We start from the raw sequence: 14,495 nt of genomic DNA, 5'->3' as shown, positions 1-14,495 counted from the left end.
AAACCAGGGGTAGCAAAAAAAAAAAATATGCTACCAGTTTGGGCAATTGGATAATTCTGACGATCAGCTGTGCCGGGCGATTTATATTCACTAGAAAAGAGAAAATCCTGCTTTCTGGCGAATCTAAATAGCGCGGCACAACTGTTCCCCCCCCCCGCTGTTCTACCTACTTTTGCAAACTCAGAAAAGGCTTTTTCATCCTCCTTTTTCAGCGCTGTGCAAAGCAAAAAGCGAACCTGTAGCATACTTCAGAGCGTTTCACCCCTGCCCCAAACCCATGTCAAATATTGGACTTTGCCAATGGACGGAACCGAATTCAGAATAGCATTTGTCGTCCTGCGAATGTTGTTCAATCAGCTCTTGTCGATGGAGGCAATTTGAGTTAAATTGGGACCATTTTGCAGAGAGGCTGGGAGCCCTCCTGCCTTCCCCCCCCCCCCACACCTTCAAAAGAGACTCTTATTACAAAAGCAAAAATCACATTTAATAAATTAAGGAGAGGCCCTTTACAGTCGGGCCCAATAAATAACAAGCAAGGTACAGAGAGAGAGAGAGAGAGAGAAAAACAGCAGGCAGAAGGAGGAACCGAACGGTGAGAGGCAGTATTTTTTTTTTTAAAGTACAAAATAGTCTTAAAAAGAGAGAGGAGACATTGAACTCGCTACCCACCACTGTCACAACTACGTGGAAGAGGGTGTTGCTCGGAACCGGGGGTGGCGCGGGGAGTCACTTAAGCAAAGCCAGGAGGATCTCAGGTTTTACATAGGCTGGTTGTGTGTACACACACATGCAGGTTCAAAATCGGCCATTAAGCTTTTGCGTTGGGACGCCGTGTGCATTTAAAAGTGGTTGGTTGGTTGGTTTTTCTGAGTGTTCAGAAACCAGAGTCCCGTGTTTCTCAAATCTAGCCGCCCGTTTCCCGCGTCGCACCTTTTTAATAAAACCCCGATCGGGCTTTTAAAAATAATTTGTGCCGAGACTTTTAAATCACAGCTTCTGCTCAGCTGGGGGCAGCAATGCTGAAATTCGTATCTCTCAACCCGCGAAATCTGTTTAATTTCTCCCCCTTTTTTCCCCCCACCAAACCCTTCCCAATTTTTCATAACAACCATCCGGTGTGCTGAAAAAAATACATTTTGCACCCCGACCTTCATGGAAGTATTTGCGGCAAGATAAGCTTCTCCCCTTCCCCCGTCTCATCCTAATCAACATTTCCCCCCCCATTACAAGTAAATCCTTGACTTACGACCCCAAACGAGACCGTTGTTAACTGGCTTGACTTTTTTTTTTTTTGCTTGCTACAGCCGTTAAACAAATCTCTGCCGTTGTTAAGTGAATGCTAACGGTCACAAAAGCAAACCTGACTTCCCCAGCGACTTGGGCCAAGCGCCCCAATTTTGATCACACGTGCCCCCCCCCTTCCCGGGGGCGCCGCAACGGTTGTAAAACGTGAAAACTTGTTCCTCAACGTCACTTTTTCTCCCCCCCCCCAGTGCTGTTGTTAAATTTGAGCGGTCGGTAAACGGACAGTTGTAAGTCGAGGACTACCCGTACCCCCATCCTGGGAATTTCAGAGGGGTCTGTAAAATCTTGCCGCTGGCAGGATTCGGAATAAAAACCAGACATTTCCAACAAGAAAAGGAACAGTGCAAAAAAAAACCAAAAACAACCCAGACACTTTTTCAAAGAGAGACAAAACATGGAAACGACAAAAGATTTTGCTTTTTATCACAGTTGTGTGGCATCTCCCCCAACCCCCTTTTGGCATGGTGAGTGAGCGGGAGGTAATGGAGGGCCTGCCTGCTGCCCACTCCTTGTTGCATTGCCCCCTCCCCAATTTTCTAAAACCACATTCACACACACACACATATTTATGGTCGCTTGGCAGGTTGCAGCTGGCAGATTGGAGAGAAATGAGACTCGGAAGACTTAGTAGTTTTTGCGCTCTCCACTTTTGGGGGTGGGTGGGTGGGGCGCAGGGGGCTTTAATAAGACGAGCCCCGCCCTCCGATAAAAAAATAATATGTGTGTTATGTATTGCATGTGAAGTCAGAAGTGGAACGTTTAACCCTCCCCAAATGAATTCAAATGGAATTCTCACCTTTTTCTTAATTAAATTAAACCGGCAGCTAACTTTATAACCTATGGACTTCAACTCCCAGAATGCCTCAGCACAGCCCGCTCAGGAATTCTGGGAGTTGAAGTCGGCAGGTCGTAAAATTGTCCACCCTCTGCTTTATTAAGGTAGCGGCCTCTATGGACACTGGCTGTGGAGGAGGATGGGAAGGGTAGTCTTCCCCCACCCTCCCACCCCTTGCAGGCAGCTGCAGCGTCTTTTCCATCCCATTGAGTTTTTCTAAGTTAAACATCCCTCTGTCCTTTTAACAGTGCTTCGTTTTAGGGAGGTAGGCTGTTTTAACTGCTCAGAGGGGGAGGGCCCTCCTGTTTCTCATCCCTTCCCCCCCTCCTTTAAATCCTCCGTCCACGTAATCGGAAGCCATGCAAGGTTTTTGGATCTCTTCCTGGGAGGGTGTGCTTGTGTGTGTGAGAAAGTAAGTGCCATTAAAGCAGCTGCCTCTTTATTTTTAAAGCGGAAAAAGCCGCTTTTAAAAAGCCCACAGCGATGGGCCAATTCCGGCCGGTTGCAAATCCTCATTTTGCAATCGCTTCTGAAATACTCCAACGAGCAGAAATTGAGGGGGGGGGGGGAAAAGAAACCTGGTTCCCCCCCCTTTTTTTTAAGTGGGGGAGAAAAGGATGACCCCTAATTTTCAATTTGCAGCTTTTTTTTTTTTCTTTTGCCAGCCCAGAAGGAAAATCCCCAGTTTGGGGAATGCGTTCCACCCTCACCCCCCTCCCCTCACCCCATTTAACCCCCCCCATCAAACCCTCCCTGTTCCTTATAGATGCATAAACACAGAGACAGTTGGCAAATGCAGAAGGAATCAGGATATATATATATACTGCTGTCCACAGCATATAAAGGAAGTAAACTGGAGCTTTCAATTTTTTTTAAAAAAAAGGCAGTGGTAAGGAATAGCTCCCTCTAATTTACACACACACACACACTCTCACACGCCCAATAAATTAATCTGGCACACAACAGCCCCCCCCCAATCGCTCCCCATTCCCTTCCCACCCTGATGCCAAGGGAGACCAGCTTGGAAGAAGCTAAGATCGGGCCGTTGAAACCACCACCGCTTCCATTTGTGCCCCCCAGACCCACAACACCAAGGGACAGCAGCCTCGTGGGTGGAGACACAACCCCAAGGATTTGCCGTGCGGAGGCAGACCGTGATTGGAACTGTCCTCTGGGGTGAGGGGTGGGTGGGTTGATTTCTTTGAGGTTCTGGATTTGGCGCAGTCCACTTGCTGCTTTGACCGTCTCGGAGGGGGGGGAGCGGACACCCTCCTGCTGCCTCCCTCCCCCTTATTGCACGCCCTCCCCCCCTTTCCCTCCCCCCCCTAGCCCTGAGTATTGATGGAGATCACCCGGTGGTGCTCCATCCCCAGTTCACACTTCCGTCTCCACGCCGGCCAGCTTGGGGGTGAGGATGCGTGGCGTGACGCCGGCGTTGAGGTCCGTTTCGAACTGCAAAAGTTGCCCCATGAAGTTCAGGTTGGGCGAGATGACGGGCCGGCGGCCCTTGACGTACTTGTAGGCGTCGCCCATGGTCATCAAGGTGTGCTTCATCAGGTAGGCGATGACGATGGTGGCCGAGCGCGAGACGCCGGCCTGGCAGTGGACAAGGACTCCCTTGCCACTCTGGTGGGCCTCCTCTGGAGTTGGGAGGGGGAGAGAAACGGCAGCGTTAAGAGGCAGGGCATGCCAAGGTCCAACAAACAACATGGCCCCTTTTAAGACTTGCGGACTTCAACTCCCAGAATCCCCCAGCCAACATTTTTAATGCTTTAAAATCTATGACTGCTTAGTGACCGTCTCAGTTGCAGTTGGTAAGCGACCACTAGGAGGCAGTATGGGATTGGTTTTGTCCTTTTGGCTCAGTGGCTAAGACGCTGAGCTTGTCGATCAGAAAGATCGGCAGTTCGGCGGTTCGAATCCCGAGCGCCGCGTAACGGCGGGTGAGCTCCCGTGACTCGTCCCAGCTTCTGCCAACCTAGCAGTTCGAAAGCAGGTAAAAAATGCAAGTAGAAAAATAGGAACCTCCTTTGGTGGGAAGAGAACAGCTAGCTCTTCGGCTTTGACACGGAGGTGAGCACCGCCCCATAGAGTCAGGAACGGCTAGCACATATCTGCAAGGGGAACCTTTTACCTTTTTAATCCCACACTGCCTCCCAGTGGTCATTCTAAGTAAGGACACACACAAGAAAGAGCCAGAAGAGCTGGGGAATTCTGGGAATTGAAGTCTAGTCTTAAAGGGGCCAAGTTTGGAGACCCCTACTCTAAGCTAAAACAAGAGTTTACCCTGTCCAGTTTTGTCCAGATCTAAGGTTGTATTAGTCTCATTTTCCTAGCCGAGGGACCCAGCATCGTCTGAAGATGCTTCCGTGGTCATGTGGCTGGCATGACGACATAAATTTTGGGCTCAGTTCTGGTCGTAAGTTGAGGACGGCCTGTATACATTGAGCCGCACAGAGGTGCATCACTTAACAATGGAACGTCCGAGTCCCTGTTGCCGTAAATCGAGGACTATCGGCATGACCCACACCCAATGCTGCCTTGAAAAAGAAGGATTCCAGGAGACACCTCGGCTTACCACCACAACTGAGCCCAAAACCTCCGTTGCTAAGCGAGGCATTTGTTAACTGAATTTCGCCTGATTCAACAACCTTTCTTCACCCATCCGTTAAGCGAATCGCTGCCATTTGTTGAAGTTAGTCACGCGTTCGCCAATTGAATCTGAATTCAACATTGAGTTTGCTTGAGTCACACAGGGCTCACACGACAACCCCGGGTTACGGCAACCGTCATAAATGTGAGTCGTACATTGTGAAGCATCCCAACGTAAAACCACATGTAATGGTCATAAGGGTGAAAACTGACGGTCGGTCACTTTTTTCAGTGCCGTTAGAACTGCGAACGGTCGCTAAACGAACTGCATTTCGGGGACTAACTGAACTCCCTCCGTGCACAAATTTTAGTTCCTCCGCCCCACTGAAATGTTTTCCGCAAAGAATATTAGGGGAGGGGGGTGTCGCGAGGATTTCCTGCCAGCGTTTTCCCACTTAATGCCCCCCCCCCCCCCGGTCCCTTCAACCTGGGTCAAGATTTGTCTCGTACCGATGAACTCAAACGCCTCCTCGAAATATTGCCGCAGGTCCTGTCGGTTGTTATCGGTGGCGGGCAGCCGCTTGTACCGGAGGCGCCCGCTGTCGGTGTGGTAGAGAGGCAGATGCGTTGTGACGTTGAGAACATGGCCTATGTTGAGGTGGAGCAAAACCTCCAAGTTCTGGGCGTCTCTCTCGTTGCCCAGGTAGAGGAAGGGGAGGATGGGGCTGAGCTCGGCGTTCTCCAAGTCGGGGGTCAGCGGGGAGCCCACCTCGTCCGAGATCTCCGGGGCGTCCGACCCAATCGGACTGCCTGCGGCCAAAATACAAAACTTGAAGATGGCTTTCTTCCTTCTTTCCTCCCTCCTTCCCCTTCCTCCCTCCCTCCCTCCTTCACTTCCTTCCTTCCTTCTTTCCTCCCTTCTTCCCTCCTCCCTTCTTTCCTCCCTCCCTTCTTCCTTTCCTTCCTCCCTCCATCCCTCCCTCCTTCACTTCCTTCTTCCTCCCTCCTTTACTTCCTCCCTCCCTCCCTTCCTCCTTCACTTCCTCCCTCCCTTCCTCCTCTCCCTCCTTCCTTTCCTTCCTCCCTCCATCTCTCCCTCCTTCCCTTCCTTCCTCCCTCCCTCTCTTCCTCTTTCACTTCCTTCCTCCCCTTCTTTCCTCCCTCCTTCCCTTCCTCACTCCATCCCTTCCTCCGTCCTCCAAGCTAACAGCTACCATCCAATCCTATCTCGGACCCCTTTGCTTAAACCCTTTGGGGTTCCGCTGTCCAACATTTCTCCTTACCTCTCTTCCCAAGCCCTTGCTCATCTCTGTGTACCAAATCCAGGACCAGGTGCAGGTTCTGCATAGGCTGGATTTTGGGCGGCTTGGGGGGGCTAGCCGGTGGGGATTCCAGGACCCCCCCGCAGCCAGATCCTTCCTTGGACCACAGGCATTGCCGCGAGGAGTCCCGGCCGTCGCCGGTGCCCCTCGAAGAGAGGAAGTCCAGCACAGCCAGTTTCCCTTGCTGGAACCGCCGCCGTCCCGGCGCGTCGGCGACTCCGAAGCGCATGGCCCCCTGCAGCTGAGTCTTGGTGAACTCCACCAGGTTGCGGCAGTCCAGGATCAAGGGGGAGGATTGCGGCTGGCCCCATGGGGCCTGCGACAGCGGCAGGGACGACTTCTTGTTCATCTTCTTGGCCAGCTCGTCGGGCCAGACGGAGCGGGCGTTATAACCCTCCTCTTCCTCGTCCTCTTCTTCATCCCCGCCGTAGCAGCTGGGCGCTGGGGAGGACCCCACCCGGGGGTCGTAAGCCACGATGGGATCGCTGCTGCAGAAGCTGCAGGAGGAGCTGGCCGACTTGACCGAGAGGTTGCACGCCAGGCAGGCCAGGGAGCGCAGGGCCACGGGGGCGCAGGAGAAGCACCCCAGTTTCTTCACGGACTGCGGGCTGCAGCCGGGGCAGCCCAAGGAGCGCAGGCTGGATCGGCTGGAGAAGCAGCCCAAGGCGCGCAGGCCGGACTTGGCCCCGGCCTCCTCGCAACGCAGCAGCCGCCAGCAGCCCCAGCAGCCGCATTTTAAGGGGTGCATGGTGGTGGCGGGGCTGGAGAGTGTCGAGCTGGGGGACGCCTCCCCCAAAGGGTCGGCATTCTCCTTGAAACCCCGCTTCTTGAGCCTGGCCTGGGGCAGGAGCGCCTTCAGCTGCGGGGTCAGTGCTCCTTTCTTCTCGGCCTGCTTAGGATCCGGCGGCCAGGCCAAGCCACGCTCGGAGCCTCGTCCCTGAGGCTTGAGGTCGAGGGTGTGAGAATGGCCGGGGAGAAGGACGCTGCTTCGGCGGATGGCTTCGCAGGGATCCTGGCTGCCCGCTCGGCCAGCGGCGGGGTCGGACGGGGACAGCGGCTTCTCCCCGCCACTGCCTTGGGTGACGAAGCTGTGGGTGAGGCGCAGGGCTAAAGTCTTGGGCCTCTGCAGCACCCCGATCCGCTCTTCGAGGGGCGAGGGTGGCATTGGGAAAGCTGAGCTGTGGGGAAGGGAAAAGGCCAAAGTGAGATTATTACGATGGTCTCCATTCCTAGCAATAGCAATAGCCCTTAGACTTATATACCGCTTCTCAGTGCTTTTACAGCCCTCTCTAAGCGGCTTACAGTCAGCCTCTTGCCCCCAACAATCTAGGTTCTTCTTTGACCCACCTCGGAAGGACGGAAGGCTGAGTCAACTTTGAGTCGGTCAGGATCGAACTGCTGGCAGTGGGCAGTTAGCCTGTAGTACTGCATTGTATTCATGGGAAGGAGGGAGGGAGGGAGGAAAGGAAGGAAGGAAGGAAGGAAGAGAGGAAGGAAAGAAGGGAAAGAAGGAAAAGGGAGAGAGGAAGCAAGGAAAGAAAGAAGATGAGAAGGAAGGAAGGAAGGAAGGAAGGAAGGAAGGAAGGAAGGAAGGAAGGAAGGAAAAGGGAGTGAGGAAGGAAGGAAAGATCATGGAAGCAAGGAAAGAAGGAAAATGAGAAGGAATGAAGATGAGAAGCAAAATGAGAAGGAAGGAAGGAAGGAAAAGAGTAGGAGGGAGGGAGGAAAATCATGGAAAGATTACAAGGAAGGAAAAAAGGAAGGAAAAAGGAAGCTGATAGGAAGGAAGGAAAATGGAGGGAGGGAGGAAAATCATGGAAGGAAGGAAAGAAGAAAGATGATAGGAAGGAAGGAAAACAGGGAAGGAGGGAGGGAGGAAAATCATGGAAGGAAGGAAAGAAAGATGATAGGAAGGAAGGAAAAGGGAGGGACGGAGGAAAATCATGGAAGGAAGGAAAAGAAAAATGATAGGAAGGAAGGAAAACATAGGGAAGGAGGAAAGGAGGCAGGGAGGGAGGAAGGGAGTTTATCTACATCATTCACATTCCCAGTTCCATATGTCCTGCTATTATTTCAAACCCTGAAGCCTCCGAGACCCTGTTTTATGTGCCGATGCCTCCCGCATGGCTGCCGCCCTCCATGCCCTCACCCCAAAGCCATGCAGTCGTAATCCAGTAACACTTCGATGCCTTTAGGCGAATGTCTTTTTATGGACCAGACCAGCTTTTGGGCAAGGCCTCCTTGTCAGCTTTCCAGCTTCCTGAGCCGGATTGCATTCTCTCTCCCAGATGCTCCCAGTTGTGCAGCAACATCCTCGCCACACGGGCAGAGGGGTACATGTTTGCAATATAACTCAGGGAGCCTTATGCCCATTTTAGGGACCCGGAGACTGAGGCCAGGATAGAGGTTTTTGTTTTTTTTCCACAACTGCAGGGACTGAGTTGTTGAAGTTGCATTTTTTTTGCAAGTCCTTTTCTAAATTCCTTGTCTGTCCCTAGCAACAAATTTCCAAGAAATCCTGAAAACTTCCACTTGCCATCCAGATTTTTGGTTAGCTAGTCCTTGAGTTACAGCCACAACGGACCCCCAAATTTCCGTCGTAAAGCGAAACATTTGCTGAGGGAGTTTTGGCCCCATTCCCCCTAATTTCTCGCCACGCTTATTAAGTACACCACTGCAGGTGTTAAGTTAGTCACACGGTCAGTAAGTGAGTCTGGCTTTGACTCTGCTGGTTAGACGGTCGCAAGTGGGGATCGTGTGACCCTGGGACGCCGCAACCATCATAAATGTGAGTCAATTGCCAAGCATTTTAATTTCGATCAGGCGACCGCAGGGATGCTGCAATGGTCGTAAGTGTGGGGAAACGGTCATAGGTCCAGGGTAACTAAACGAACTGTTCTCAGTTGAGAATTGCCTGTATTTTGCTTATAACGTCTCCTTGACTAATCACAATTAATCAAAGTTAAACCAGTCTCTGGAACAGCTGCACACTCCAATCTACCATAAAATTCCTCGGCACGCCGCTTTTCTGCGCCAATCCCACTGATTTGGCACCAGTGCCCACCGAGTGTGTTTTTCACGCACACACAACCAGCACGAGGCAGCTCTTGGCTACGAGTAGATCCACAGGTGTGCAAATCCTCCTGGGAGGGAATCCCTGCCGGGAGGTGCACACAGGCAAATTTGGCTTCCGTACAAGCCACGTTCAAGTCCATTGGTGGTGGTCCCATCCCATTCCCCCCCCTCCAGCTCATCCCTGAATCTCTGCGGCCTACCTCGCAGGGGTGTGGAGAGGAGGGGAATTTGAAGAACAGATCCTATGGCCTCCCGGATCTGATCGCGGCTCCTACCTCGTGAATCTGTGCAGAACTGGGCAGCTTCTTTGCACGCATGTTATGGCACACTTCAGCACAGACTAGTCGAATAGCAGACTTTTGCTCACACAAAACGCACGCCTGCGGGCACCTTCCCTCTCCAGAGCTTACCTTATTCACCTCTCCACAGCCTGCTAGGTCCCCTTAAGGTACTTTCCCCTTCCCTTCCTACCAGCCAGAGAAAGTTGGACGGTGCCTCTAAAAATACCAGCCTGAGCTCACAGCCTGGCATGACGATGAGGGCATTGGGCTTCTTGGGTTTCACACCAGATATGAGCTCATCGTTTTGGCCGTGGGCACGCTGGGCAACTTTCTTGAGGGAAGCAGGGTGGGCGAGGAGGAAGAGGCGGGCAGTGAGACCAGCCAGGGTGAAGAAAGAGCTCGAGATTTTCCCGGATGGGATGGGAAACTGGCCGGGGTTTCCCCAACTTGGCTATTTTAAGATGGGTGGACTTCAACTCCCAGAATTCCCCAGCCAGCATATTTTGAGATGGGTGGACTTCAACTCCCAGAATTCCCCAGCCAGCATATTTTGAGATGGGTAGACTTCAATTCCCAGAATTCTCCAGTCAACATGCTTTAAGATGGGTGGACTTCAACTCCCAGAATTCTCCAGCCCGCATGTTTTGAGATGGGTAGACTTCAATTCCCAGAATTCTCCAGTCAACATGCTTTAAGATGGGTGGACTTCAACTCCCAGAATTCCCCAGCCAGCATGCTTTAAGATGGGTAGACTTCAATTCCCAGAATTCTCCAGTCAACATGCTTTAAGATGGGTGGACTTCAACTCCCAGAATTCCCCAGCCAACATGATTTAAGATGGGTGGACTTCAACTCCCAGAATTCTCCAGTCAACATGCTTTAAGATGGGTAGACTTCAATTCCCAGAATTCTCCAGTCAACATGCTTTAAGATGGGTGGACTTCAACTCCCAGAATTCTCCAGTCAACATGATTTAAGATGGGTGGACTTCAACTCCCAGAATTCTCCAGTCAACATGATTTAAGATGGGTGGACTTCAACTCCCAGAATTCTCCAGTTAACATGCTTTAAGATGGGTAGACTTCAATTCCCAGAATTCTCCAGTCAATATGCTTTAAGATGGGTGGACTTCAACTCCCAGAATCCCCCAGCCAGCATGTTTTAAGATAGGTGTTGGGAGTTAAGGTCCTCCCATCTTAAAAGTTGACGAGTTTGAGGAAAAACCGGCTTTAAGATACCCAACTGAAATATCGGTGGGAATTTCTCCATCCTGACCTGGTGCCTGATAGGAAGGGTAAGCTTCACGGACCCAAATGCCTCTTTGGGCAGTTCCTAGTCCTTTGGCTTTGCCAACGATGGGCATCCAGCTATGGCAGCTTCCTGGAGTGTGCCCCGGTGTCCGCCCATCAGAGCGGAGTCTCTGGAGTTGGCTTGTTAAAAAATCAGCACGCTTATTTGTGCCCAGAGGAAGAACTCTGAACGAGTAAAACGCCTTCCACCTACGAGGGACTCCTTAAGTTAGATGAAAGAGGTAAGGAGGTTGGAGATCTTAATAAGCCAGTTTGCCTCCAACAAACCACGATGATGCAAAAATGAGGGCCTTCCTGCAATGGCAATCGCACGTGCCCGCCAAGATTGCAAACTCGATTCCGGAAATTGTGTACGCTAAGGTCATTGGGCACAGGTCGTTCCAAACCGCCATGCAAAGGTAAGGGATTAATGCATCTTGGCTGGGGGATTCTGGGAGTTGACGTCCACCCATCTTAAAGCAGCTGGATGGGGGATTCTGGGAGTTGAAGTCCACCCATCTTAAAGCAGCTGGATGGGGGATTCTGGGAGTTGAAGTCCACCCATCTTAAAGCAGCTGGATGGGGGATTCTGGGAGTTGAAGTCCACCCCTCTTAAAGCAAGCTGGCTGGGGGATTCTGGGAGTTGAAGTCCACCCATCTTAAAGCACACTGGCTGGGGGATTCTGGGAGTTGAAGTCCACCCCTCTTAAAGCACACTGGCTGGGGGATTCTGGGAGTTGAAGTCCACCCCTCTTAAAGCACACTGGCTGGGGGATTCTGGGAGTTGAAGTCCCCCCATCTTAAACCTGTCAAGATTGGGAATGACTGCTCTAGATTGAGCAGACTACAATCTAACCTAGGTGAGATGCAAAGCCACACATCTAATTGTGAAAAAGACACAACCCAGCAGCTTAATTAAATAAACCAGCTTAGCATAAGAGAAAATAGTTCCTGCTTTGCATCAGCAAAGCCTCAAGTTCAACTCCCAGAGTCCCCCAGGCAGAGTTTTGAAAACCTCTGATCTAAATCCCCCAGGAGATTTTGTTGCCAAGTCAGCATCAACGATGCGATGTCCATTACGCAGGTGGAAAAACTGAGGCCGAGAGAACCCTGCTTGCCAGTGGATGGCACAACCATGTCACTTTAAAACAAAACAAACTTGGTTCATCAGCTTCGATCCAAGTTTGAGCTTTTTCTCTGCAAAAGCGACCCATCAATCTAAAAAAAACCAAATAAATTGCCTACCGTCTACAGCTTTACTCACTGCAAATGTGTCTGCACACACCCGAGCCACACACACACACACACACACACACACACACCTCTCTCTTGCGTAGCCTCATCTACAAATGTTGTGCAACGGTGGAATTGTTCAAACAAACAAAAACACCCCCCCCCCAAAAAAAACCCAGAGAATCGTCTCTCTTTCATTGCGATGCTGATCCTCAACTTATTTCATTTCTATCTCGCCTTTTTGCACCCAAAACCTTACGCTTTTGAAGGAAGGGGGGGTGAGGGGGTGTCTTTAAACAGACATCTCCCCCCCCTTCACACACACCTCTAATTAAAATCTCTGCACCGAATTAAAATTTAATTAAAATAATAATAAGGTTGAGCCCAGCCACCCGGGGGTCCCTTTGTTTTAGCCAACCTATTTCTTGATGCCCACCCCCCCTGCATGTGGATTGGCACACACAGGCATAACTCCCCCCCCAACACACACACACACACACACACACACACACACAGAGATCACCCACCTTGGCAAACCCACCCTGGGTGGCATCACAGGCTTAAAAATAACTCTGGGTGTCATGGAGTGGCGGTCACGATGCCCCCTTTTAACAAAAAGGATGCAAAACAGATCCCTTCCCTTACCCCCCCTCCCCAAATCCCTAGGAACCTTCCCCCCCCCCCAATCCTTCGTCTCCCACGCACCCAGGAAGACGGATCTGTCACAACACCCCAAGGCAGTCACCACAATTCACCCACTCGCCCTCCTGGGGGAAGGAAAGCTTTCTTCCTTTCTGTGCCCATCTCCTTAAGCAACCCTGCAGCCCCCTCCTCACCTTTCTCTGCCCGGGTACCTTTGTGGCTGCGGGGGGGGGGGGGGAGAGCAGCCCTTGAGGACTTCCTCAAAACGGGGCAGAGGGGGGAGAAAAAAATCCCTTTGATTCTCTTCCCACAATTTCCCCCTTCGTGCCAAAAGAAAAAGGATGCAATTTGCCTTTGGCTCCCTTGTGGGTATAGAGGCTTTTTTTGGGGGGGGGGCATTTTGGGGGATCGGGGGGGGGCACTTTGCACCGTTAGAGGCTGCGCTTCCTTTCCCCCTTCCCGCCGCCAATCCAGTTTGTCTCCTGCACACAAACAACACAAAATTGTGTGAGCGCAATTGGGGGTCTCCTTCCCAAATCGCCCCCTCCTCTCCCTCTTTGCAAGAGGGGGGGGGGGAGAAAGGGGAGGCAAGCATCTTCGTCCCCCCCCCACCCCTCCTCTCCCATGCAGCCCCTCCTCCTTCCCCAGGTGTTTTGCACTCACCTGCATCACATCCTCCAGCCGAAAATTGGGGGTCAAAAAACAAACACACACAAAAAAGAAAGCGAGTGGATCCCACGTCCTGCCCGGATCCCTTTTGCAGGCTTTGCAAGGCGAGGATCTCTTCTCCCCCCCACCCCTCCGCCCTCCCCGTTTCCGACCTGCGCCCCGTCTGGTTGCGAGGTTGTGTTGTGTTGTGGTTTTTTCTTCTTCTTCTTCTTTCCCTTCTCTCTGCTCGGGGCGGGCGCTGGGGAAAGCAGGGCGGGAGGGGAGGGGGCTAGGAGAGGAGAGGCAGCTGGCAGGATGACCTCATCGCCCGCCAATCCGAAGGCGGCGCGGCTCTCCCGGGGAAAGGTGACGTCACGGGGCGGCACGTGAGCCGGCAGGTGGTTCCATTCACAGGGAGGCGGGGCGGCGCGGGGAGACCCCCTTGGCAAAGGAGGGTGGAAGGGGGGACCCCCCCTCTCCCTCCCTCCCTCCGTGCATTTTTCCAGGGTGCCCCCAGAGAAGGTGGAGGGCGATGCACTCTCCTTATTACGGCTTCTTCCTTCTTTTGGCCAATTAATATTGTTATTGTGTTGTTGTTGTTTTTGGGAAAACCCTGTTGTTGTTATACTTTATTCATGAAACATGAAACTCAAGTCAGCTGAACGTTCAAAAGCGCATCACAAAAGACCACTGACCGGGGCTGATGGTTGATACGGGTGGCTGCCAGCCTTCTTAAGGTGTATGATGAAGATGGTTGTGGTTGTGGTTGTTGTTTATTCGATCAATGGAACAGAGGTTGCCATCAGAAGTCGCGGGAGCTTCATCCCCGGAAGCTTTCAAGAAGAGACTGGGCTGCCCTCTGTCAGAAACGGTGTAAGGTCTCCTGCTTGGGCGGGGTGGGGGTTGGACTAGATGACATCTAAGGTCCCTTCCAACTATTCCATTCCATTCTATTCCATTCCATTCTGTATATTTCCCATTCTATTCTATTCCTCCTTTTCTATTCTATTATTCCATTCTATTCTATTCCTCTTATCCTATTCTATTCTATTCCTCCTTTTCTATTCTATTCTATTATTCCATTCTATTCTATTCCTCTTATCCTATTCTATTCTATTCCTCCTTTTCTATTCTATTCCATTCTATTCCTCTTATCCTATTCTATTCCATTCCGTATATTTCCTGTTCTATTCTATTCCATTCCATTACATTCTGTTCCTCTTATTCTATTCTATTCCATATTCCATTCCATTTTGTATATTTCCTATTCTAT

General features: G+C 51.5%; 1 protein-coding gene across 2 annotated transcripts; it reads right to left on the bottom strand.

The window, feature by feature from the left end:
- Nucleotides 1-2,976: 2,976 nt before the first annotated feature.
- LOC309399728 (dual specificity protein phosphatase 10-like) lies at nucleotides 2,977-13,427 on the bottom strand. Of its 2 annotated transcripts, none has more exons than XM_081967801.1 (4): nucleotides 13,238-13,427; nucleotides 6,016-7,232; nucleotides 5,243-5,542; nucleotides 2,977-3,780 (listed from the first exon to the last, which is right to left on the bottom strand). In XM_081967801.1, the coding sequence occupies exons 2-4, from the start codon at nucleotides 7,217-7,219 to the stop codon at nucleotides 3,515-3,517; spliced, it is 1,770 nt and encodes a 589-aa protein (XP_081823927.1). In that variant the 5' UTR covers nucleotides 7,220-7,232; nucleotides 13,238-13,427; the 3' UTR covers nucleotides 2,977-3,514. The 2 variants fall into 2 exon arrangements, with proteins under 2 accessions (XP_081823927.1, XP_081823928.1); XM_081967802.1 differs by lacking the exon at nucleotides 13,238-13,427 and adding an exon at nucleotides 9,540-9,685.
- Between the last annotated feature and the right edge of the window lie 1,068 nt (nucleotides 13,428-14,495).

The sequence above is a fragment of the Natrix helvetica genome (assembly GCF_964273705.1).
Source record: "Natrix helvetica genome assembly, chromosome: 16".
Classification (NCBI taxonomy): Eukaryota; Metazoa; Chordata; class Lepidosauria; order Squamata; family Natricidae; genus Natrix; species Natrix helvetica.
This window is presented reverse-complemented; position numbering and strand designations above follow the sequence as displayed.

Bases quoted from the DNA above. Each gene is read 5' to 3' on its own strand.
- LOC309399728 (XM_081967801.1), bottom strand. From the start codon at position 7,219: ATGCCACCCTCGCCCCTCGAAGAGCGGATCGGGGTGCTGCAGAGGCCC. The intron at 5,543-6,015 runs GTAAGGAGAAAT...TTTTGGCCGCAG, and splicing joins GCAAGGGCTTGGGAAGAGAG to GCAGTCCGATTGGGTCGGAC. The intron at 3,781-5,242 runs GTACGAGACAAA...TCCCAACTCCAG, and splicing joins GGAGGCGTTTGAGTTCATCG to AGGAGGCCCACCAGAGTGGC.